Source organism: Melospiza georgiana, chromosome 18 (assembly GCF_028018845.1).
Source record: "Melospiza georgiana isolate bMelGeo1 chromosome 18, bMelGeo1.pri, whole genome shotgun sequence".
NCBI classification, from domain to species: domain Eukaryota; kingdom Metazoa; phylum Chordata; class Aves; order Passeriformes; family Passerellidae; genus Melospiza; species Melospiza georgiana.
The window spans coordinates 7,410,859-7,437,354 of record NC_080447.1 but is presented as its reverse complement, the minus strand read 5'-3'; the positions used below and the strand labels follow the sequence as shown (position 1 = coordinate 7,437,354).

Below are 26,496 nucleotides of genomic sequence, written 5' to 3'. Positions count from 1 at the left end.
AGAGGATGTGAAAAAAAGAAGGAATAGAAACAGATCAGGAAGATGGGAGAGGTATGTAAGAAGGACAGTATCAGAGTACAGTTATTTTTATAATTGATTATTGCTGATTTGGGTTTTCCTCACTTCACTCTAGCGCTGTGGTTTGTTCATTAAGTAATCTAGTTTTCTGAAGGAAATACAGAAAATAAAGCACTTTCAAACAAAATGGGAAAATATATTAAATTTTCAGATATCGTCCCAAGAGGCTCATAATTAACGCAACTGGGATCCAGTACTGGTCTCTGTCTGGGAATTGCAGCAGCGAGTTCTACGCAGATATTTTTTAGCGGGGTCGCCTTATCGGACTCAAAGCTTTACATGCCGTGTGTGCCCTGCCGGGCGTGGGACGCGGTCAGAGGGAAGCGGCCCCTGCTGCCACCCCGGCCCCGGCACAGACCGGCCCCGGCACAGACCGGCTCGGAGCAAAGCAGCCCCGGCTCCCGGCGCGCTGGGAGGCGGCGGGAGCAGCCGCAGGTGAGCGATGACTCCTTCTAGGGAGGGCACAGGGCCGCTGCTGCTTTCGGAGCCGTCACGGGCAGGGCGGGCACCGAGCCCACGCAGCATCCGAGCCCGGGCAGGGGGAATTGCCCTGGGATTGCCGAGCGGGCGGGGAGGGCCGCTACCCTTTGGCGCTGATCCCGCAGGAAAGGTTTGGCTGCCTCTGGGGCAGCCCCAGCCCCACTGCGGAGCCCCCACCCCGCTGCACCGTCCTCTGAACCCGGGGGTTCCTCAGCGCCCAGGGGCCGAGGGACGGGCTCCGCCAGCCGCAGCGGTGGCTGCCAGAGCCCTCATGGATGGAAGCGGCCCCCGCCCGCCCCGCCTCGGAGTAGAGCGGAGAGGCGGCCCGGTCGCCACAGCAGTCGCTCTAGTCTGTGATCTACGGGTGGTGCGAAAGGCTTGGGGGACATTCCCCGGGCGCTCTGCGCGTCAGAAGGCGCGGGCAGGCGCTTCCCGCGGGGAGCGGCGAATTCGCGGTCGCTGCCGGGCCCGAGCCCCGCGGGTACCGCGTACCTGAGAGCGCTCGGAGCGTACGGCACAGCCCCGACACTGCCGGGGGACGCGCCCGCCGCCACAGCGCCGCCATGCTGTACGGCACAGGGCCCCGCGCCCGCCAGGACCCCGCGGGCTGGCCGCGCGGCGCCTGAGCGGAGGGCGGCGGGGCCCCGTGGGGAGCGCGCGGGAGCCGCCTGAGGGGAGCGCTCGGCCCGGAGCCCTCACGGCGCTGGGGGAGACGGGCACCGGCTCTGGTGAATCACACACACACCGGCACGGGATCGTTAGGGTTGGAAGGGACCTCTGGAGAACACCCAGTCCAAACCCCCGTACAAATCACGGCCGCCTGGAGCAGGTGGAATGGTGGTTTGGAACGTCTCCAGAGAGGAAAACAGCGCGACCTCGCTGGGCAAGCTGTTCGAGTGCTCTGCCACCACCAACATGAAGTTGTTCCTCATGTTGAGGTAAAACCTCGTGTGTTTTAGTTTATGGCCGTTGCTTCTCATCCTGTCATATCATTAATGAGTTTCCCTTTCAGTCTTCTCTTCAGACTGAACAGGTCCAGCTCCCACAGTCTCTCCTCATGAGAGATGCTCCAGCCGCCTCATCACCTTTATGGCCTCTGCTGGACTCTGTTCAATAGCCCCTTGTCTTTTTGTACTGAAGAGCCCAGAACTGAATGCAGCATTGCAGTTCTGGGTTCCTCAATTCAAATCAGATAAAATTTGTGTTAAAGTTAGACATTTGGAAGGAAAAAAAATATCCCACAGTTTTCTTGACTGGCTTCACCCCTGATCCTGCTGTAGAAAGGGCTCGGGAAAGGCCTTTTGGGAAAGAAAAGAATCATGATGACAGCCCAAAACCTTCACTGGTGTCCAAGACCTGTCCTTTCTCCTCTGAACCAGCCATTCCTCTGTAGCAGACACAGTGATAGGAGCTGCCACAGCCCCTCCTCAGGTGGAGGTCACTGGCTGACAGAAACCTCTGAGGAGGTTTAACAATGCACCTTCTATGACGTGTTAGAGGCTACACTCGGTGTTGCTCCATGTTCTGTGACTATGATACATTCAGGATTGTGAGCAGGACTCAGGTCTGGACAAAGGGGTTCGTTTGCTGGAATGCTGGAGTGGGGCCCAAGCAGTGTGGGTCACTGACCCTGATCTGCATCAGCAGCTTGCACACATGGCTGGGCTGTGCTGGGACAGATTTCAGCTTGGGACACCCTCTCAGAGTGCCTCCAGTGCCTCAGCCTGCAGCAGCATCCCTATCCCTGTGCCACATGCCTGCTATTGATTAAACCAGGCTGATGCTGCTGTATCCCCAATGGGAGCTCTGAGAGTTAATAATGCCTGTGATGTGTTCTGACAGCCTGAGGTAAAAGGCCTCAAAGCTGGCATTGATCAAAACAAATCAAGGGAATGAGTTTTCCTCGTTCAGAGGTGCTGGCTTGGCCTTCACTGAAGCTCAGTACTCGCCCTGCCTGCTGCTGTAAGTAGTGGGTCATATGTGTTAAGTGCTACCACAGCCAAAAGCAGAGTTTGGGACGAGAGAATCACATGTGTTTTCTACAGAAAAATAAAGGGGTTTAGGCAGTCGTGGTTCAGACTTTGGAGCAGGAGCCTCGCTCACAAGGGGGCAGCATCCAACCATTTTGTTTCAGAAAACATCGATCCTCTGGTCCACAGCTGAGGAGAAATGGCAGGAAATTAAAATACTCAAATAAAGTTTTATAGAATTCACTTCACCTCCAGTGTAGACTCATTATTTTTGTTCCCCCCGTTAATGTTTGAAAATACATTTAAAAAAACAGGAATTATTATCACTTTAGTAAGTGCATTGATGATTTTTTCCCAGCATCATTGCTATTAAACCTCCTGCCCAAAATGCAAGAAAACCAAAAGGCAAGCCCCCTGTTATCATAGAAACACTGTTACCCACTGCAACAGCAGTAGAAAGAAATGACTAGAGCATACTGAGAGGCCTTTGAATTAAAGAAACCTCGAGCATATTCAGATATAGTTTTTTATGCTTTTCAAGGTGCATGCATGCAAAGTTGTTTCAGCTTTTCATGTTAACCACTATTCTGAGTTTGATCAGGCAGTGTTGAGCATATGCTCTTCACACAGATTTAGTTCAGACATGTAGGATCAAGGGCAGAATTAACTCTCCCCAGACACAAAAAAAGTTTCTGTGAGGTGTCCCTGCAGCAGTATGGTGTTCTGCTAATAAGGAAAGGCCTTAAATGTGGCAAAGCAAAGTGAAACTAAATTGACTCAAATGAAAGGAAGGTGGTGTCGGTTTCTTCTGCTGTGTCTCAAGTGAAAGGATGAGAGGAAATGACCTTAAAACACCAAAGGAGGTTCAGATTAGAAAGTACAGCTGGTGCTGTGCCATGGTGTGACCGTGTGATGCTGGGGCTGTATCCCACAGCTCAGGGTAAAGCACAGTGCAGCTCCACAGGCTTTCCCATCAGGACCAGCTTCAGAAGAAAGTCCAGAATCTGTGCTGTGCCATTGCACTTGTTCTTGCTCATTCTCACAGGCTTGATTGATTCTGGAGAGTGGTAGAGACAAAGAGCAGGAGTGGGTTGTGCTGATGGTGACAGAATCAGTGAGAGCAGCAGCCCCTGGTATTTCCTTCTGTCAGCACTCAGTAGATGTGCTGTGCTGCACTTCAGAACTTTTCCAGGGACAGGAGAGATAATAGTTATCAAATGTGGTTTCTACTGTACCTGTGGCTCAGCTCATATGGCTTTCTACTCTTAATTTAATTATTTTGTGGTTAGCATTATGTTGATTAGATAATTAGTGATACACATTTATATATATATATATATATATAAATACATATAAATATATCTTAATTTCTTTTAAGAAAGCAAGTATTAAGTCCTTTAGCAGCAAATACATTCTATTTATCTATTAGATAAAGCCTTGGGTTTCTGCAGTGAAAGCATATACTTCCAAAACTGAGATGAAAAAAACTTCTTCCAAGATAGTTATCAGACTTAGCATCATATTTCCACTGAATTTTGTTAGTTGTAGCTTGTCATATTTGAAGTCATAAATGAACTTATACACAAGTTGTGGTTTGGTTTATTTCCAGGGGTGGATGTTTATTCAATACACTTTAAAGAGTGTGGTATTGACAGGGTAAAGGAGACACCCTGTATCGGAAATGTACACAAATCCATTCAACAAGAAAGGTGCTTTGTAGGTCATGAATTGATTTTGTTAGCAGGCAAACTTTCTCCTTTTGAATTTATTGTAAAGACAGCTTGCAATTCTGTACGTTGTTTCCTTTGTAGGAAATACATTTTATTACATTTATCAATGGCTTACTTAAATCCTCCCTCATGAAGATGACCAGGACCAAATACTTTTTCTACCAAACCTTTTAAAAATTTTGACTTTCCAAGCACATCTTCTTGTCTTTCCTGTTTTTCTGGCATAGTTTCCTTCATGTCTTACATTCCCAGATCAGCAGCCAGGGAGGGTGGGGACAAGAAGAGAGGTGTCAGGTAGATACTGTCTTTGGAAGTCATCACTTTGTGTCCTTTTTAGTGGGTGGGCTGGGAAATCTATTCTCTCAGAGGCTGCATTTTGTGATGTGACCTAATGAATAATTTACAGAGTGGAGTGAACTCTGCTGGGTCACTGAACTTAGCTGTCTTCACATCAGGTAGGACCTTTTGGTTTCTTACCATCTCTCTTTTTTAAAGATTATTCAAGAATTATTTTCAGAAATTTGTCTCAGAGTAGGACTAGTTCAGAATTTAATCTTTGCCTTTTTATTTGTTCCTTCCTTGCTTAACATACATCTTCTGTTCATAGTTTGTCCTTAACAAGTAATTGATTGCAAGTAAGGGAAATAAACAGCAGAAACAGATGAAGCTTCAAGTAACACAAGTTCTTGGCTTCATTCAAATGCTTCAGCACATATTGCCAAAAAATGTGAGGGTAGAAAAGAGAGAAATGTGGCAGCCTTAACTGCTTCAGAGTTTTTGTGACGAGTTATAAAGTCCTTGAAAGCTGAAAGGTTTTTTCAGTCTTCCTGATAACCTTTTTAAGAGGCACTGTAAACACAAAATAGTTGAACTGCTTGTATTATCTGTATAAATTTAGAGTACGACTTTGCTGGCCACCTTTCTTCTCTTTTAGCTGTTTCCTGTTTCAGATATCGCCAGGCAGTTTCCTGATTCAGACATGAGTGGTGCTTCCTTTCTTCAAAATTCCTCTTTTTCATGTTTCTCAGCAAGACAGACTAATTTGACTGTGGAAAACAGCAAATTCCCATAAAAGAAAATCCCTCCTGCTATTCTGAAAATGCAAGCTCAAAAGAATTTTCTTCCACTCAGTGTTTCACATGATCTGTGGGGTTTATGATAATGTGCTAGCTCTCCTGTCTCCCTTTGTTTCGGCTTTTAAAAACCAGTCTTTGTCCAGGGTTATTGGAAGCAGGGAATGCCTTTTGTTGTTATGCCAGGCATGGATTTAGGGGGGAAAGCTCTGGCTCCGTGCTGTGCACAGCAATGGGGACGGCCCTGCCACACTGCTCCATGTGACTGCAGTGGAGCTCTGGCCATGAGCAAGCCTGCTCAAGTTTGTGCAGCCAGATCAGAGCTGGAGTGGTGACTGTCAGGGTGAGTCAGCCTGAACCAGCCAGTTCTCCTCAGCTGCTGCCTTTCATGTGATGTTGCTCCTGGGCTAATGCATCCTGGTTCTACACCTTCCCATAGATGTGCCCTGGGAATCCAGGACCTGATAGATATTCTGAAGTCTTTTAAGATCCTGGCCCTACATACAAATTGTATTACACCAACAGATTTGTAGCTCTCTGCATTAATATCAGGGCAGATAATAATAATATGTATTAATATCAGGGCAGATTTTTACTGTCTAAATAAGGATGAGTCATATAGATAGTATATTAATTTATGCACTGTGGAGTTTGTAGCATTGTTAGTGCATTAGTAAAAAAACTTGCAAAAATATCCATACTTATAAAGACCATGTGTTGGGCTAATAGGTAAATTAAAGAGAGGCATGAACCAATATCTATCAGGCTACCAAAGAAACTTCTCTTGGGGAAGAAAATACCCCATAACATATTACAAGATTTAAACTTTCTATTAACTTGGAAGCAATTTATGGATATGCACAGTTTGGGTGTCTTAACCAACTTAACCTCTAGTTTTGTCTAACTTGCAGTTATTGCCATTCACCATTTTTACTTATGTAATGAAATATGTAGACAACAGCAAGGGTTACTTGCAGGCAAAGCTTTTATCACACAAGTAAACAGCTGTGGGCAGGCAGAAGCAAGTTTGCTCCTCCCATGCTTCGAGCCTGAAGAATATAATTCAGCTCCAAGTTAGAAGACTTTTAGAAGTGTTGTCACGGGGTATTGCTCAATCTGGGGAGTCTTGGCACCAAATTATGCTGCTAAGCAGAAGCTGGGCTGACACCACCCACAACTGGCTGTAGTTACTGCAAGGACTTCTCCAAAGAGCAGCTGTGTACTTACACAAGGTAAAGCTGTATACTTACTCAGTGCTTAGAGTAAGTTTTGCTGTTTTAACTCTTTTCTCCACAGCCCAGCAGTAAAAAAAATTCTCTGCTAATTTGAATTGTGGGAGGTATCAGGGATCACGCAGACACAACCAGCTTTTGACCAGACAGGAAATTACTGTCAGTGAAGCTGGACTGCAGTATTGCTTACTTCATTCTTTGTTGTGCCTGATGTCTAGATTATAAGAAAATATTTGCAGAGCTAAAGCTCTGTTATACATGGAAGGGATAGTTCAGAGTTATTCTGTAATGACACTGGGGACTGTGCTGTATTGCAGGGCTTTAGTTAGGTTTTGTTTAGAGCTACTAGAAACATTGCAATCTTCATCCACCTATTTTTTTGCCACAATTCTTTTTTCAATTAATCTGCTTAAAATCATTTGGTTTTCTCTTGTCATGCTCTCAGGTGGTCCCTAATTCTTTCAAAGACCTCCCCTATCACTTGACAAAGCCTGAAGTTCTCAGAAGTTCAGCTCCTCTTTCTGCCACACTTGGCACAAAAACATTCTTTAAGTCTTTAAAAAGTTTCTAGGCTTGAGCTTCAAACACTTGCTGACAAGGTCTGAGTTTTGCAGTGAGAATATAGGGGAGAACTATTACCCTATTGTGGTTGGGATTTTTGGTTTTCTTCTGATTTTCTTCGATGGTGCAATTTAATTGCAGCTGATCATATTGTTCCCACCTCAAAGGAAACAGTATAGACAGACAAGCTGAAAACAAGGTTTCCTAGAATAAGCCTCTTCCTTTACCTTAGAGCTGTTTGTAGCAAAGTATTTTTCCAGCTAGAAGCCACAGAAATTCCAGTGTGCTATTTATAAAGTATTGATTGCAGCTCCTCTCTAGCTGCTATTAAGCCATTTGCTATCCATACCTCGCCTGCCTCCAGCAGCACTCTATATTTAACCCACATGCCTAGGTCTTGTTCCTACCAATTCTGCTCTGGCTTTAGCATGCCACGTCTGAGCTGAAAAAAGAACTAAATCCCTTGGGCCAAATTCATTCCTGAAGTTGCTTGATTGAACACATTGCATTTATAGTGAGCACAGATTTGGCTCACACCTGACTTTGTCAGCATTCACTGTGCTGTAACTAAGTAACAAGAGCACGGTCGTTAGGGGACAGATGAATAGATTTCTCTACGGTTATTAGAGCACCGAGCACCTTTAAGGAGTGCAGAATCTGTGAAAGGAGGAGTTGGGGAAAAGGACACCGCTCCTTTTAGAGTCTGTGTAACAGAACTGATAAGCTATTCCTGTGATGTGATCGAATGTGACTGAATACTGCAGGCTCTTGGACTCTTATTCTGTAAAATCCACAGGAGAGCAGCACAGGAAAAGATCGGAGGGAACAGCTTCTGCTACACTAAGAAAGGTACATATTTATATTTTCTTATTTGTCAGGCTTGACGTGATGTGTTATCTTAGATAATGACACTATTTTAAACAGTGGTGCTTTTGAAGGAAGTGGTGTTTTCCACATTCTGACTGGCACTCATTGTCAGGAAGCCAGTCCGTGGGCAGCAACAGCTTTCACAGAGAAAGAGTAGGACATATTTGTGTGTAATGCATTTGTACTGTATTGTAAATCCTGACAGCTGAAAGAAGTGAGATGAGATAACCCTGCCGAAATTGAAAATTTAATTTATGGCTATAAGTGTGCTGGAATTCGGTATTCATTTATATTGAATAAAGCTGAATGCAAGTCAAGCTTCACATTCAAGTTCAGTCAAATTTGGCTGAATAGCTGCTTTTTTAAGTGTTTTGCTGCAGATGTACTTTATGGAGGTTTTCATTCTCAAGAGGGAGTTCTGCTACTCCAAAAATATCTCTGAAGAAGAGATAAAAAGCGAGTACTTTTGCTCACCAGCCCTGTTGGTGCTTATAGAGTATCCTTCTGATGCCCATAATGGATATTTTTTACTTTCTGTCTTTTACAAACTAACTCATATTTACCAATACTGTCAAGCACGTCATACTGATGAACTCTGTAAACAACCTTTACTTTGTCTCTGCCTTCTGCTTACACAGTCATGGGCTTCTCCAACAAAGCCCTCAGGTTCACAACCACATGCATCTGCACAGCTTTGCAGGATTGAAATACAAAAGAAAAACTTCCTGATTTACAGCTTTAGTTTGCATTAATAGAAAAGAACTTGTTCACATTAACACTGCAAGCAACTTATTTGCCATCCAAGTTTAGCCATATTTCCCAGCAGTCTGGTACCCAATTTACATCTGCCAGTCTCATACTGTTGCTTTCAGCATTCCTTCAGGATCACTGGAATTAAAAGTGACTGGGAATTTTTTGAAAAAACACAATTTTGGCAGCAGTCCTTGAAAACAGACCTTAATGTGTGAGGCCATTCTAAAGCTCTCTCAGAAGGCAATTTCTAGACAGAGACCCTTTATGCCCACTCCAGGCATTTTCTGGGGGGTGCTTTCACTCAGGATTTGAAACCAATCCCTACCCTGCTCTGTCTCAGGCTCCCTCTTCCCACACAGTGTTTGATTACCTGCTATGCTATGGAGAATCCCACCTTGGTGTGTTAGAGTTGTTAATTTTCATAGAAAAATGTCATCATTTCAGCAGAGATGTCCTTCCTAATCCTTCAGATCCCTCAGCAGGTGTCCTCACTACCAAGTTTAAGTTGTGCTCTCCCCCCACCTGAAGAGCAGCCTGTGGACAGCAGAAAGCTGTGCTGGGAGAGAGACAGATTTACAGTAGATTAGCTGGTAGCCTTGGAAGCAGGGCAGGAGTGTGCAGTGGGGATTTGGGGCACTAAGGATTCAGCCCTGTGATATCAGGAAGGGACTGTGAAATAGGTCTGTCCTGAGAGCTGTTAGCCAGTTTGGTCTTTCCTCTTTCAGCCCTTTCTCCCTACATCCATTTGGGGCCGAGTCATTCAATAACAGCTTGACTTTATTCCCTGGGGAGCATGAAAATCTCAGCTTAGAAAACTCTTCACAGACCAGCTCCTAGTGTGCTGTCAGGGCAGAGAACTTTCTGCTTTTGTCAATGCACTGCCTCCCAGGTAGGATTTGTACAGTTCTGCTGAGCCTCCCTAACCCCTAAACACTGGTACAAATAATACAAACACATCTGGAGTGCTCCAGCAGGAATAAGGACTATCAGAAACAAACACTTCCTGGGGGTACCTGAAAGGGTCATATTCCTGAAAAGCTGTCCTTGGTACAGGCTTGGGAAATGCATTTCTTATCCTTGAAGAATTCTCTCAGCCCAGAGTCTGGCTTTAATCATGCGGTGTGCTCACTAGGTCAGTGTGGATCAGAATGGTACAAATTCCTGTGGACCTGCATGTTGGGTGGAGAGGAGGCCTCTCTGTGTGGCCAGTTCATTCTGAACTCTGCACTTCTTCATGGGGCACACAACCATTGTACAAACCTTCTGCTTTGGGTAATGGCACTGAACCCCATCCAGAGAATGGCTACTGGGAAGGGAGTTTTAAGTGGGTAGCAATTATCCTAATTGAAATCTCTGTGGGGAGAATGGATTTAAACACCCTTATGAAGCTTATTGGATGGGGCTCCCAAGTAGGCAATAGGCACTTTTCTGTTCTCTTCCTTTCATTCAGAAAGAAGAAATTTGTATTTGTTTCCTTTCAACATGAGAAGAGGGAAGGAGAGGGAAGACAAAAGGCTATGGGGGCAGAAAACAATCATCAGAACTTTGCATTTGTAGAAAACAGAAAAGTTTGCAGTGAAGCTAAATTATAGTAATTTGAAAAAAAAAAAACTGAGAGGAAAATCTAGATTTCAGGCAAGAAATAGTGAAAAATTATATAAAGTCTGTTCAGATTGTTTTCATGATGTCACTGGAAAATCTGAATGTCAAACTCCCAGACTAAGTTTCCATTGAAATACAAGCTATTCACATTTGGCAATATGATGATTATTTTTCACAGAACAGTTGCACTCACTTGAAAATACATAAACAGTAACAAAAGAATAGAAGGTAAAAAGATTTTTTTGACCTTTAAATGTACTAAATTACAAAGCTGTTGAATTGTGTTGCCTACAGCAACAGGATACAATATGTTTGGCAGAAGTTAGCTTAGACTTTCTGACCAAAATACTCTGCCTTTCTTTCTCTGGGAAAACATCAAGAAAGACAAAATGCCACAAAAGAGAGATTGCCTCATCCAAGACAGCACAGGACTAAGAGTCAGAAACTCCAGTCCCAGCACAGCACAGATCTCCTCTGGCCTAGTGCAGAACATTGTTAAAATATGTGTAGAAATGTGCTGACTCTTCTGCATTGTTTTCACAGTGCTTCACAAACAGCTAATATATCCTTACTAGTGTACAAATCCTCTGCTTACTTCAGTGCATCAGTGTCTAAAGGCATCATTTCAGCAGAGGCTGAAAAAGGTTGAATGATATAAACTTATCAAGTACTCCCCATTCACCAGGTTATGTGAGTTAATAAAGTCAAAATTAGATTCTAAACCCTTTAGCACCAGAATGCTAAAGTACTGTCTGGATGTGTGGAGACTGGTAATGAACTCTTCAACAACCAACCAGCACTTGGCAGTTAGATTAAATGCATGAAAAATTACAGCAAGACTGCCTGTACCATCTTTCCTCAAAGGCCTGAATTGTCAGCTGGCTGGAAGCCCTTTGGGAAAGCATTTGAAGCACTGCTTGTCTCTACATTTTCCCAGTTGTTCATAAACTCAAGAATAATAATGCCACATAGGCATTTGCTGTGCAGACAAAACTACTTTGCATTTCCTCAGGTGTTATCCATACATTCATAGCAGGGGCTTCTCTGAAAAAGATTTATTCAGCTTTACAATTGAAAGTTTACACACGTAGCAGTCACTTTAACTCTTGTGGCAACACAGAGCACCATAAGACAGCTCATCTAAGGCCAGATTAGAAAACCATTGCCAAAATGAGACTCACAGCTAAGTGCCCTGGCTCAGGGTCACAAAGTTTGCTCTCATTCCAGCCCTGGAGAATAACAGGATAATGTATGTGCTGTCTTTGTACAAAAGGGGTGGGGCTTTTTGTGATAATGTTTAGGATTTAATTTTCAGTACAAAGCAAAGCAATATCAGTTTATCCAAGTTAAAACTGTAATGAGAAGCTCTGTAATTAGGCTTAGAAGGATTCACCTTGATTAGAAAAATGTTCTATCCAGCAGTTTTCCAACTCACAAGTATTTCAATATTTGTCATCTCTTATTTTTGCATCTGTAGGAAATGACATCTTGTTAATTACTCATAATGTAGTGAAATGTAAGCTTCAGAATAGTTTAATAGTCAAATTTGATCCTTCTTTAATCCACTGAGTTAATCTCACTATGGTATATGCTTTTGTTAAAACTTAGGCCATTTAAAGGTGCTTACTTTCACATGCTTTTTCCTTCTCAATAAACATCAGTTTTTAGCAAAGGGATGTTGGTTTGGAATCAGAGAAGTTGCAATCAGTAGTTTGCAACACATTTCCATACACCTTCCTCCAACAGTGCTATGAAAACTTTTGTACAGTTTTTATGAAACACTGAAAAAGATCAATCTGGTTACTTGGACTTACCTTAAAAATTGATGTTACCAGTTACTCTAATCCTTATTTTTTCATGTCAGGGAATTCGAGGAGGAATTATTTTTTTAGCAGAAGTTGGAAAAATGTACTAGAAGGATTGATAAATAGCATTACTGAAATCCTTATTGTAACCTTTGGTGAAATGGCTGGAGTCAGCTGCATGAGAATAAAGAACAGGATGTATTGGTTTGGGGTCCATCACATGGGCATTTTTATGATTTTAGAAAAACTGAAGATGATATGATAGTAAGGGGATACTGAATCCCCTAATTTAGCATCTGTTGGCATAATAGCAGATCCCTAAGTCTGAGCCAGTTTTCATGGTATCTTTTAAAGCCACTGGAATGACTTAGGTGTTTCATCTCCACAGGCAGGTAAGTTGGGGGAGCACATTCCCACATTTTATGTCTGCTCCTCTCTTTGAAAATGTCTTTTTAAATCTCTGTAAACTGAAGCAGAGGTACTCCCATTCAAATGCTGATTGTTTGATTATGGTGTACATCAGGGGAAAACTGCTGAGCTGCATTATCAAGTTATGATTTGGTCTTATGAAACTGCCAAAATGAGTAAGATTAGATGCATAAGAAAATAACTCAGTGCTTTAGAAAGACTCATCAGTAGTTTGACAGGTTTGGGCATGAAATTTTAATATGTTTTCTTTTAAACTCTGTCTTCTCAAAACCAGATGTACTGATCTGTGTTATTCATTCCTTCCCATAATGTTAGCCCTCCAGTTTTCTGTTTATTCCCTTGCTGAATTTTTCATTTGCCTGCTATTTTCCACTTCAAATTTTACCTTTCAAAGAGAAGGCTCCCTTTATTATGGTGTTTCTAAAGCACAGAAGAGGTTGCAGTGCTAACCTGTGTATTTGGAACCTCAGTATAAGCATTAAATAATAAGAGTGGCTGCCTTGTAATAAGTGGTTATGGGAAACTTGACTGTATGCAACTTTTATTGCATACTTAATGAATCTCATGAATCCACATTAAAACTAAAATTGCTGTTGCATTTTCTAAAGCTGTCATAACACAACTGTCTCCTAGGTAGTGCTAGTTTTAAATTGGCTACACACTTAATTTTCATATCAAATATTTTCCAGCTAAGAATATGAAAGCAATTACCTATTTTGGTACAGATCTTTTTTCCCTCTGGGTGCATGACCATCACCATGCCTCTTGCTCTTGGCAGACTGCCTTTACAGTCTACTGCTGTCACTAAATTTATTTTCACACCTAAGAAGACAGAAATTAAGAGGGACAAACTTTGAAAAATACTGTGTGAAAATAAAACCAAAAGTGTCCTTTTCTCTCTTTTTAGAAGGTACCTTCTCTGGAAAGTGGTTTTCAGGATAATTGCCTCCTGAAGGAGTTCTGCTAAGAACAACCCATACTGCCAGTTTATGAAGGTGCTGGTGTGTTATACAGAAATATTATTAATAAAAAACCCCAGTAGTTGAAAAACATTCCTTGATACTTTAAAAATAAGTGAATTCCTCTAGGAATGGAAAAATCAGCAGGTACTCTGTAGGTTGTTTCTACCTGTGACCAACCTCTGGGGAAGGCAGGTGGGCTCTGCTCATAAGTGTGGTAGCATTCATGTGGGATTCAAGTGCAAAGATCTGAGGCACTGGAAAAAAGTGGATCCCTCTGAGTTCTTGATTCAGTCAGCCTGAAAAAGAAGTCTCAGCATTCCTGCAGGAATGAGTTAGCCTACAGAGGCTGTCTCTCCCTGTTTAGAGAAATCTCATTAAATGGTCTCATATCAATTCTAAGCAATAAAGGAGGAAAGCTGTTCCCCCAAAAATACCCTACCTAGTTCATCCTGCTGCTCCCATCCACTCCTGCTGTCTGACAGATCTTTGAAGGGCACCCCCAAACGTGCTGGCAGGATCTGACAGTGCTGAAGCAACAGCCTGTGGCAAGGTCTGCCCAGAGAATGCCAAAGTGTCCATTTTAACCAGAGAATTCTGTCTGGCAGTGCCTGCAGTAATTCTGAATGCCAGCACTCCTCAGTGCCACAGGGACCTGACTGGAGCTGGACTGCCACCAAGTGAGTCACAGGTCTGCAGGGTCACAGCTTCACGTGTCCAGAGGCAGGAAATCAGAGATCTGCTGGCCCTAAGCAGTGTTTTCTGGGCTCCATCCATTCACTGGAGTTCAGAATAATTATCTCTCACCTGTGTCAGTAATCCAAATCCATCAACAACAACCATACAATCAACTAAGCCATGAAAGTCAAGTAAAGGCCAGTCAAGTGAAGCTAGAGAGATATTTAATGTTAAACTAATGATCTTTCCACAACCCCATCAAAGTTTTTAGTGGACAGATAATGTCAAAAATTTTCATGTAGAAAAACTAAAAGAGCTGAAGTCCCATCTGAAAGGTGCAGGACAATTGGGCCTGGTCAGTAGAACTACTTCTGCACAGAGGGAAAGAAGAAAAAATGACGTCCAGGCCTTCATAATCCTGTTGAAGTTATGAAGCAGGCTCTTATTAGCTAGGAAAAAAATACTCAGAAGGTCCAAGAAACAAGATATTAATGTGCTACTGATGCTGGCAGGCTCTGAAAGGAAACATCTCAGGTCAGACTTTGCAAGAAAAGCATTAAGGGTAACTGTTAACATTGGTGACTGCTTAAAAGCAAAAGAAATCGACTTTTAACAGCTCCAAACAAATCATACTTGCTCTGCAACTAAGATAAGAGAATGAGTGAACAAAATCAGCTGTACTGTATCTTGAGCATATCTCCATGGAAACTCAGTCATCTTCTGAAGTCAAGATATGTTCTGCATGATGATTCAAAATTTAAGTAGTGGGATAGATTTTCCCCATGTGTATATGCCAAATCCCACTGCAGAATGGAGGTCAGACCATCCATAAAAAATAGGATTTTTCTGGGACAATATTTGGGGAAACAAAAAAGAGAAGCAAGAACAAATAGGAAGAGATTTGTAGGAATTTTGTTATCTCCTAGAATGAGATAATCCCTTTGTCATTGGTCTTGGGTAACTTAGGCAAAATTTTTGAGGATGTTGTAGCTCCTGTTGGAGCTAGAAGAGATTTGATGCTGGAAGCTCCTTGTGCAGAGGCATGCTTGGAGCCAGGACTGAGCAGCTGTGTGGGGGAAGGGACCAGAGCATTAAATAAAGCTACTTGTTGACTGCCTGAAAATTGGCTTCTAAAGGAAGTGCTACAGAGCACCATCCATTAGCAAGTGTCAGAGAGCCTTTTACAGCTACTTTAGACACAATCATAATTAAACTCTGTGTGTTCCTGTTCAGTACAGTTGGTTGTGGGTTATTTAGCTCAATATTTACAAAAAGCACAGTCCTCTCCTGTGCCACCTTAACCCTAGGTTGTTTTTCTCTTTTCTTCCAGATGCTGGAGATCTCTTCAGTCCCTTTGTTCAGTGTCTTCATCCTGCTTTTCATTTTGCTGCTCATTGTGTTGCTCATCAGGAAAAATGCCACTGCTGCCCTTATCTGGAATGAAATAATCCGGGAGAAAGTAACCAATTTCATCATGAACCAGAGCAAAGAACAGAGGATTTTAAATTTTGTGCTGCAGAATGCAGTGCGAGGAGACCCCCATAGTGTGCTGGACACTATAGATAAATACTGCTCCCAGAAAGAGTGGGCCATGAACGTGGGTGATGAGAAAGGTAATTGCAGCAGGGGTCAGCATCTGAAAAGATCCCTCAAGACTAACACAGTACAGGCCATCTGATTGTATTCACATGGCAAAAAGCCCAACCCACACAGCCTTGTGGTCAGCAGTTCTGTGAACAGTTGTGCCTGCTCATGCAGATGTTTTTGAGGACAGGTCTCCAGTGACTCATCCAGAAAGTCCCAGCCCCACATGTGGGTTTCTGTGTTGTGCACACTGCAAGTTTGTAAGCAGAGAGAGGCAACTTATGGGAAAAATCTAGGGTTGCATGATACCTCACTTTTTATATAGGGTGCCTTCAAGGCATAATTCATTATGTTAAATACTTTCAGATCCTAAACAGCAAGATAGCAAAATGAAAAAAACCCCAAAATTGTTTTTAACTATATGACTTTTGTATATGCAAGCATAAATTAGAAGTTTCTGTTGAAGGGAGAAGTCCCATCCATGTCATACAATATCAGACATTGTTGCTATTTAGCAAGTAAATCATCTTGTTCTTGTCTCCTAAAGAAAAACATGGGAACAAAACCTTTTTTTCATAGCTGCAGGAAAACAGCAATCTTTTCAAAAAACTATAGTGGCAAAATGTTAATATGTTCCCTTATGAATTAGAAACAAAAGCACCTCTTGCTGGGAAATTTCTGGGGAAATTTGCTTAGTCTGGGATTAACATAGCTAATGAAAAACAACTGTAAGCATTGTGATAAAAATGCTCTTCTGACATGTGTACAGTTTTTAAAGTAGCTCCTCAGCATACCTGGCTGGGGTGCTTAGGGGAGCAGAACTGGGGGTCATGGCTGAGTAGGAATACTTAAAACTCTAAACTTCAAACATTTGTGATCATATTCTTAATAATTTCACTCTGGTTTTGCTCTGATGGCCTTAGATAAAAGCCATCAAAGCTAGAGCATCTTTAGTCTCTGAGACTTCAAGAGTGACTACATGGCCCCAAGATGCCTCATCATCATATTAATAAATAGCACCCAGAAAAATATCCCTTAATGACCATTGGCTTAGCATAAAATCCCTTCCACTACTTTTTGAGTTTAGTTATCTAGTTTCTAGTCATATAAATAAGAGGAAATTTCTCACAAATAAATCCTTTCCTTCAAAAGGACTGAATATAGTCACTGTCACTTCTTTTTGGGAACATTTTATGTTATTAACAATTGACTAATATTTTCCATCCCACAAATTCATGCAGTGAAACCAAATATTTCGCAGCTTTGTAAGGAGACTTTTCCTTTAAAGATGAGTATTTGGAATAAGAAATTTTATATCAGACAACAGCATGTAACATTAGCAACAAACATGAGCACTCAAAATCCAGGAGTTATATATTTCACAAATATAGTTTCTGCAGTAAATTCTTGGAAAAAATTACTGCATTTCCCCCTTCTAACACTATAAATTAGTTGATTCAGGGAATTACATAAGTTATATTCAGGGAATATAAATTAATGCAGGGAATTCCTTATTCAGAAATGTTGTGAAACTAAGATTTCTTTAAGTTGAAAGTTTGCACTTGGAAACTTTAAATGTCCATGATTAGCTTGATCACAGGCCAGTTTTCAAAGGACACAGTATATAATTTGACATCAGCTCTTAAGTTTTGAATGTCTTGAGCAACTGAGTACGTGGTTTTTTAAAATTTCTTGTCACTAACTTGTTCTTCTGTATATGAACCAGTTTGGTTTTGTCAAAATGTAATCTTTTCCCATTTTAATCAGGTAAAATTCTGGACAAGACAGTGCAAGAGGCCAATCCATCAGTTGCCCTGGAGCTGGGAACGTACTGTGGCTACTCTGCCGTGAGGATTTCTCGGCTACTGAAGGCAGGAGCTCGTCTGCTCACTGTGGAGTTCAACCCAGAATTTGCTGCTATAGCTAAACAGATGATTGAGTTTGCTGGAGTACAAGATAAGGTAAATACCATTTGTCTGTAACCACTACAGCAAAACTGGTGAGATTTTGGTTTTGGTCTGGTTTTTTTTTTTTTTACCCATGGACCTTAAAAATTTAACCAGCTCCATGCTTAGTTACAGTGCCTGACCTCTCCCAGCAGGACTTCACTACCTTGCTTTCCAAAAGCCAGAATACTGGGTTTCTCAATATAAACTAAAAGGTTCAAATTGGTGTCAAGACTAACTACAAAAAACTGAACCATAGTCCAAGTTGTTACAAAAGGTCACAGGAATCAGTTGTATTACGTGCAATGGACTTCAAATGAGAAGCATTTAGCCAAATCTAGCTGGTCACAGTACCCATATCTAAGTTTTGTGCAGTCAGGTGTCTTGACTCTGTATAGCTGGTTGAGATGCAGGTGTTTCCAGTCTATATCCCCCCAGGCTGGGGGATTCATGCCTGAGAAGGGCCTGTCTATTCAGCAGACATCTCACTTCAATGGAGCTGGAAACACTGGAGGAAATAAACCACACCAAGGGACCTTCTAATGTGTTTCTTAACTTCTTGAAGAGAACCTGAAGTACTAGTACATCTAAAACTGCATTTCCCCATTTGATTTAATCTCCTGATCAGCTATGAGTCATAAAACAGACATTTCCTTACCACTTTCTTCCTCCTCTCAGAGCATATGGTGCTTGCCTCACAAAAATCCATGTGCAGCAGCTGCTTACAGTTTAACAGTAGTAACTCAAATAAACCTGTGAGGAAGATGTAACAGCCTCTGTCCTGTCTCTTCCCTCTCCTGGCTATATAAATTTCACATACTGTAGCCTCCATCTTTTTTCTAACCTAACCTGTTCTCTGCATCTTTTGCTTCCCTTGGACTACAAGGGAAGTAGTATAAGTAGTATTGTTGTATAATGTGTGTGTTTCCAGTAAACACACACATTATACAACAAAAACACAGGTTCACCTTTTCTGTTGTTAATTTAAAAATCAACAAAATCCAAACCAACCAAATTCATATTTTGAAACTTAACCTAGTTGGTTTGTCAAAAATAAAAAGATATATTTGATCTAACCCTGCCAAATAATTCAACTGACATAATATTGAGCTATAAACATGATCTCTGATGTCTGGCTACAATTTAAAATGAGCTGGGAGCATGTGATTTTTCTTAATGGTTCACAATTTATCACATGGATTTGTATTTCAGGTAAAACTCCTAGAAGGCCCTTCAGAGGAAATTATCCCCCAGCTGAAAAAAAAATATGAAGTGGATACTCTGGATTTTGTCTTCCTGGACCACTGGAAAGACAGATACACCCCAGACACCATCCTGCTTCAGGTCAGTTTGCACTATTCCAGTCTTAAAAGTAAAGCAGCAAATATCTTCATGTCTGTGAGGCCTCTATTCTTTATGAGGGACCTCATCTGAAGTAAAATGAAGACTGGCAGCCAAAATAGCAGCCTTACAAGGAAAGAGGATTTGAAGGACAGGACCCTAAAGTTTTGTTAAGGACAACTGCCAACACTACATAGCTCAGGACTCAGTGAGTACTGCTGAACCCTTGTTTCCAGAACATACAGGTGTGCAGTAGAAATCCTACCTGGAGGAGTGCACAGCCTGAACTTTGCACTCCCAGGAGTGTGTGCATGGTCACCAAGCAGAACACCTGACCCAAAGCCCATCCTGATCTTGGGAGCAGGTGAGACCTGGGACCTGCATAGCCCAGCTCCACCTCTCTAATTTCCTCAGTACCCCTTTTTTTGCCTGGGTCTATTGATGAAATGGAGCCTCTTGATGAAATACTATTTTGGTAGCATGGAGTATGACTTGTCTTGGAGTCCTTACACTCCACCTAATTAATTGGCTGCAAAGCAATAGACTGCAGACTGCTCCAGCCAGGCACTTCCTAGGGGAATGCTGTCCAACTCTATGTCCAGCCCCAAATGTGTAAAAATTATGCTTATTTCTTCCCAAGCTGCCTTGACCATTGCTGTGGGTATTACAAAATAAGTTGGCTGCAACAGCAGCAGGCAGTGGCAAAGGACATCTGGATAAGAAGGTATTTTCAGGTGTTAACTGAGATTGACAGCATCTGTACCTATGAACACAGCACATACAGATGCTCTCCTAGCTGACAGAATTTTCTACAACTGCCTGCTTTTATGAAGTGCCATTTTCCAATTATTTTCTTCACAAATAAATCCACTTTTTTGAGCCTGCCTCTTAGATTGAGAACCTGCCAAATACTTCCTGACCCCTGCCTGAGGATTACAACTATTTTATGACCCAGCCTCCCTGTTTTTTTTTTTTTAGTTTTAAGCCCTGTTCCCCAGAAAGCTGTTTGAAAAGGAAATTTGTTTGGGGTTATGAACAGCTAGTATTGAATTTACACAGCAGTAGCTGAAGAAAATGTTCCCTCTCTACAGTTATTTTGTACTCAGAGAATGCTTTCTTTTAAACTGCCTGTGTAAGGATGACTGAGCTCTTTCCACAGTGCATCCTTATCAGAACTTAGCCTCCCAACACAGCCAAAGCAAACAGACGGTTTAGTTCCATGGTAGTGGTCAGTCTGATGCAACTGTGATACAAAGTTGCAAAAAAACTCCCGTGAAATTAAGAGGAGAAAGACAAAGAAAAGATCCTCAGATTTTTTCAGGTGTCATAAGCTTTGTAAAATGTATTCTCAGCAGGTATTGCAGTATGAATAGTGAATATGAATTTATTCAGATGAAATATGTATATATTGGAAGTGGTCCAGACAAAAAAAAGCCAGACATGAAGAGCATCTGAAATCCTGATGACCAGTGGAAAATCCAGTATGTTGTCTCTTCTAAGCCTCTGTAGGCTGTGCAATAGAAACAGACTGGAGGGTATTTGACGTCTCTAAAATAACTTCTACTGTGCTGACTGGTGTTCAGTCCCCAGAGGCAAGAGCAACAAGCTCAACAGCTTCTGCAGGACACTGATCAACAGAGCTGCTCTCATAGACTGGGAGTGACCAAAAACACTCCATGTTTTGGCTACAGCTACTGCCTGTAACCACAGGATAACAACAAGCTGATTTAACTACACACTTTGTTTTTTGAAACAGATGGTAAGCCCAGATAAGCACTTCTTCTAGACAAAAAACACCAGTAAAAATTAGGTTTGTAGATTTACTGAGGATAAACATTGCACTTGAAGTGACTACTGCAAGTTAGTTATGTCTTGTGGAAATTCATCAGAGGGATCTTCGTTGTGCAAAAACCTCACTTCATGCCCAGATCCCAAACAAAATGGCAGGAAGTTGTTCAAGATGAAAGGAAAACAAGAACAGAAAATCTTTCATTTTTTTAGCAGTTCTGGAATATGACTGAGTCTGGCCAAAGCAGTACATGCTACTCAGGTGACCCAAAGAGCTACTACAGCAGTTTAATGCCATATTAAAGAACTTTTTAAACATGAGGCATGACAGCCAAAACAAAGCCACCTTACTGATCATGTAGACATAGCTGGAAACAAGCTGAGGAGCAAAGCACACACTTCCACTGATTTGCTATTTCAGAATCAGCATCTAATGTTGTACTAATAAACAGAAAAACTTAGCAAATGACCACAAAGGATCCAAGCGTTACTCAGCTTCTCCCATGTCTCTCTGACCTTCCAGACCTGTACCACAATGGGTTTTTGGATGCAGGCACTCGAGTATACCTGGTTAACATGAAAGTACATTACATTCAAGCCAATGTCTGCTTAACAGCCATTATGAAGCCATTTCTCTTCTTTCTAGGAATGCAACTTGCTGAGGAAGGGCTCAGTTCTTCTGGCTGACAATATAATTTTCCCAGGAGCTCCAGATTTCCTTAACTATGTCCGCAAGAGCCCCCATTTCCAATGCACTAACTACCCATCTCATCTGGAATATATGCAAGTGGAAGATGCCATGGAGAAAGCTGTGTTTTTGGGATAAAGAGAGTCATTAATAATCAACTTTTGTTTCAAATGATGTAAATGCAACTGCACAGGTTAACTTGTCCATGCTTTACAGGTTTTTTTTATTACTATTTTTTTTATTTTGGAGCTTGTAATTAAACAAGCACTAGTGATCTTTTTAGGTGAGGTAGAAACCAGAATATGGAGTAAGTTGGGTCTGTGCCATTGTTCCACATTAACACAGCAAACCCAAGGTGATGCACATTGCCTTGCCTTGACCAACACATCATCAAACAACAGTCTGTCATTTTGAGCTCAACTTGAACAACCACAATTTGGGTTTAGGGTGGAGAAATACACTGCAACTTCTGAAGACTTGTGTCTCCAAGCTCAACTCATTAATCATTACCAAGAGCGATAAAAACCATTCATGTTGCAAGAAAAGACCATTTCATGTGCCCTGTTTTTGCTAAATTACTAGCATGCCTCTTGATGCAGTGAAGGCTCCTATTGTGAGATCAGATACTTCTTTGCACATTTACTGCAAAAGTTAATCATCTCTATGTGAGAGAAAAGAGCACACACTGAAAGAAGGCAGACCCATGCAGTGATGAGAACAACAAAACAGAATTTTGAAAACACAAACAAATAAAATTATTAATCTGCCCACGCAGAGGCAGGGAAAACTGAAGTAGTAAACAGATTAAAATAAATATAGTGACAGGTAACAAAAGGAGCAGACTCCTTCCAAAAGAACACAAAACTACATAGTATTTGACCTTGATGAAGTGCTGGTTTTCCCCTCATTATATTGTACATACATAGTATGTGCTTTTAGGGGCAGGGCAAGCTGCTTATTCTGAAATGCTGGATATGTTTAAGATGCTGTATAGAAATAAAGTCCAGAGAGAATGGGTTCTAGCAGGTGGGTCCTGCACGCCCTGGTTACCCTCAGTGCTGTTACACCATGTGAATAGTGTGGGTTGTCACTGAGAAGATTCAAAGCCAATACAAAGTCTCTAACTCACCTGAACAATGCAGAAATCCAGTGGCATTTCCTAGCATGTCCTGCTGTGATTATATAAGGCAGCAACAATCACATTTCTAAATAAAAAGTAAGAAACAACAGAGCAAGGTATGACTTTTAATTTTTTCCAATGAATTCTGTACTGCACGTAAGGCTTCCAGAAGTGAAACAGACACAGAAAGATCCAACAGTTGAAAATCAGAGTGAAAATCAAGGACAACCATTCTTGTCTTTCCCAGGATGAATTCTTTCAAGCCTGTTATGAGTTTCTTCCTTGTATAACCCACCTTACCACAGTGGTCCCTCCCCTGGCCTGTGTGCTGCAGGAAATCCACCTCCAGGACACTACTGAGGAGCAGAGGATCACCAAAAGAAAACTAGAATGGGCTAAGGTGACAGTCTCAGTTTAGAAATGGACCAAGCAAACCAAGGTGACCCAGCCAGGTTGTAAAGTGTGCATTTCACAGGGACAGGAGAAGGCAACACTTCAGGAGTTTTCCTGACAAGGTAACTATCATATCATGAAAGACACAAGATTTCTTGTACTGGGTGAGATTATGCAGAAGCAGCCTCAGGTGACTCTGTTGTACTCCAGATGACAGTGCTGTGTAGAGCCAGCACTGAGTTCTAACACCTCCATCTCGTACTGAAAGTCAGTGATTAGTTCTGTAACACTGCTCAGCAGCACATCCTCTTGGTATTCAGCTCAACTCCAAGTCATTGGACCAAACTCCTTCAGGTGGTTGGAAGCAATTTTTGAAAAATTTGCAATGCAAAATAATCTTCAAGTACATTTACTGGTGTATACAAGTTTGTAGGGAAAACTGGAAAATCTGGATACATACAGTGGACCAGAAAATTTGTCTGTGTATCTAAGGCCTCGACTCCAAAGAATCCTCGCTTGTGTTTAGCCCTAAACACCTCTGAACCCAACTCCTGTCACAGCAGGGCACATCACACAGGCTGATGAGCAAACCAGTCTCAGAAGGATAAGTAAGAGTAAACAGGTAGATTCTTCTGCACTTTACAAGAGAGGATCAGAATAATGGCCAAAATTACTGTTCAAGAGACTGTCAAGATTAGGAAAGGTGGGAACTCATAGAATGAATATTTCAAAAGATGCAGTAGTGAATAATGTATTTGTAATACATATGGCAAATATAACAGCCATCTTTTAGTATAAAAAGGTATTTTACTTCATTAGAAAGCATCTCCAACATGGCAAACAGTAAAAATAAACACAATGTATGTTCTATCAGAATATTTGCAGAATTCCATATGTACAAAAAAATTTTCCACTTCACTACATTTTTGAAATGCTCTTAATTATTGGTGGCAAGGGATGAAAAGAAAAAAGCCAGACTCAGTTTGCATGACTGACAATTAGAAAAAAGGCTTTTGGTCAGTTGAGCAAATATGATCTGGAGTCACTGACACAAATGTGGAATATCCCAGGGAAAAGAGGCACTTTTCAAAATAAAGTCACACTTTGAATTCTGGGAGAAGGAAAAGGCAGACAGTGGATCTTCTAATTTGAACATATTTTAAAAAACCTCCTGGGTGTTACAGCAACATCAGCCTATTGCAGTTAGAAGACACAACCTATGCTTGCACAAACTGTGTATGGAATGGTGCGTGTGGAGCATGTGTTTAAGGAGAGTGGACCACTGATAGAAAGCTCCCAAGGGGAAGAACTTCCCTAAAGCAACAAACACACATCTCTGCAAATTGTCACAGCTCATGTCAGAAATGGCTGATCTCACCAAATACTGATAATTTACACCTATTCTCCAGATGACAGTTACTGTCTAGCTTGTCTTAGTGATTCAGGCAGTGCATGAGAGTGAGGTCTGGTTTCTGCCAGAGCCTCTTTGTTAACTCAAAGGGACATGATACTGTCTTTCAAAATATTGTTCAAGAAAGGAGGAGGATTTAAGAGGTAGTCAAACATAGCACTACTGACTTTTGCATAACAGCACTCATGGAAGTGATCCTTCCATCAGAATTTACTTGTCTGAATACAGAGCAGGGTACAGGAGCCACTGCCTCCTCCCACTGGCATGAAGAAGTGAAAAGCAGCTCACTGGAGAATTCTGAGCAATGAGTCAAATTAAATGCAGTGAAGGGAACATACAGAAACCTCTACAAGAGCAACAAGAAGAGAGAAACCACTGAGATCCCAACTCTCCCACCCAAGGTGACACCAGCAGGGCAGTGATGTGTCCTTACTTGGCTGAGCAGTCCATCAGGAATGAGTTATAAGGTACCTTACAAATAACAGCTATGATTGCTGTGCACACACACACACTGAACAGAGCACCAGAGTTTCAGTCTTTGCCTCTGTCTCTACAGCTCAGTTAATGACATTATAAAGCACCTTCCTGTTTCAAAAGATCCCCCCATCTGCTTGTACCAGAACAAGATCCTGCCACTGCTGTGCTTAAGAGACCTTTAAAGAAAGACACTGGGGAGGGGCCCTCTGAGGACAGAATATTACCCCAAGACACTGCTGAAACCTGAAACAGATGAGGGCTGTGATATTTCTTGCCCAATGTTACCAGATTAACCTTTCACCTGCAGGACTCACCACTTGTTTGCCCAACCTGTGATAAGCTGGAAATGAAGTCATTTTGACAGCTATAAAATGTCAGTTGTAAAAACAACATATTTGTTTTAGCTCAGTACCTTACCTACAGCATCTGCTATTCATTGCCATATTAGTGCATCCACAAAGGGAAAATAAGGTTCCTCACTGCAGTGGAAGAACGATGACACCGAGCTGCAGGATGCTAAGTCCAGGAGCCCACATCTTATCACAGCACTTGTGAAACTGAATCCTCCAGCTGCAAGAACAGATCCAGAGATGATTTTACAAAACACCTGGGGATGCATTTAAAACATCTGAAATAAGGAGGGAAGGTAAGCTAGAGATGACCTTCCAAGCTCTGTTTGCTAACATTTGCATGTAAATGAAACCTTACAGTGCTATGAATGGTACAATCAGGAATTCTCCTATAGCAAACTCCATTACTGGCAATGATTCATCAACCTTTCACTCAGAAAAACTGACCTCCATTTTCTAAGACCTTGCAGAACATTCTGTGGAGATTAATCGGGTTTTGTCAGGCTTCATAAAGGCACGGTGGTGAATATGGTGTGTTTAGGTGTGCCAGTCACTGATCTCTCAAACACAGATGAGACAGTCCTCAAGAGAATGAATATCTGTTGGTAACTGGCAGTTGCCTTATATGGGTGACTCTTCATTATGTGGATTTTCTTCCATTCCACAGTACCAAATATAAGTTATTTGGCACATCTTCAAAGTAACAATTTCTTGTGTCAACGAAACCTCATACATTACTACAATTTGGTTTTCTTACACACATTTCAGAAATGTGCAATCTTTGTAAAGTTACATAGATTTCATGACTTAGTTGAGGTTAGTAACTTTCCAAATGGAAAAGATATCAGCAAGTTCTGTGCTCACAGACATGCTGGCCCTTGAACAGTGATGCAGATGTTTTTCCCACAGAAATATGTCTGCATATTTAAAAAAACCAAAAAACTCCATGATCTACAGTCCAGGGTCATGCTACAACTCCAGCATATGGCAATGAGTCAAAAATGTTCAGCTTTACTCATTTATAGGATATTTCAATTGCCTGTCATTACCACTGACCTTTTGCTAACACAGAGTATTGACCTGAGCTAGGGTTGAATAATCCCCTGCCACAGAAAACTGCTGCTGCAAAAGTCAAAGAATATTTGAGATACCTGATGTAACAAAAAGATAACCAATGGCAC

At 41.7% G+C, this 26,496-nt stretch overlaps 2 protein-coding genes across 8 annotated transcripts in view; one reads left to right on the top strand and one right to left on the bottom strand.

The window, feature by feature from the left end:
• TXNRD2 (thioredoxin reductase 2) overlaps positions 1–1,123 on the bottom strand; it is a 32,086-nt gene extending 30,963 nt beyond the window's left edge. The window contains exon 1 of the mRNA XM_058036956.1: positions 1,051–1,123. Coding sequence (XP_057892939.1) covers positions 1,051–1,123 — 73 coding nt within the window. The remainder of the gene's footprint in view (positions 1–1,050) is intronic.
• Positions 374–22,793, top strand: COMT (catechol-O-methyltransferase). Of its 7 annotated transcripts, none has more exons than XM_058036961.1 (6): positions 495–513; positions 7,921–7,973; positions 15,548–15,830; positions 17,569–17,762; positions 18,960–19,091; positions 21,523–22,793. In XM_058036961.1, the coding sequence occupies exons 3-6, from the start codon at positions 15,548–15,550 to the stop codon at positions 21,700–21,702; spliced, it is 789 nt and encodes a 262-aa protein (XP_057892944.1). In that variant the 5' UTR covers positions 495–513; positions 7,921–7,973; the 3' UTR covers positions 21,703–22,793. The 7 variants fall into 7 exon arrangements, with proteins under 7 accessions (XP_057892940.1, XP_057892944.1, XP_057892943.1 ...); XM_058036960.1 differs by lacking the exon at positions 495–513 and adding an exon at positions 1,231–1,496; XM_058036959.1 differs by lacking the exon at positions 495–513 and adding an exon at positions 6,438–6,563.
• The last annotated feature ends 3,703 nt before the right edge of the window (positions 22,794–26,496 follow it).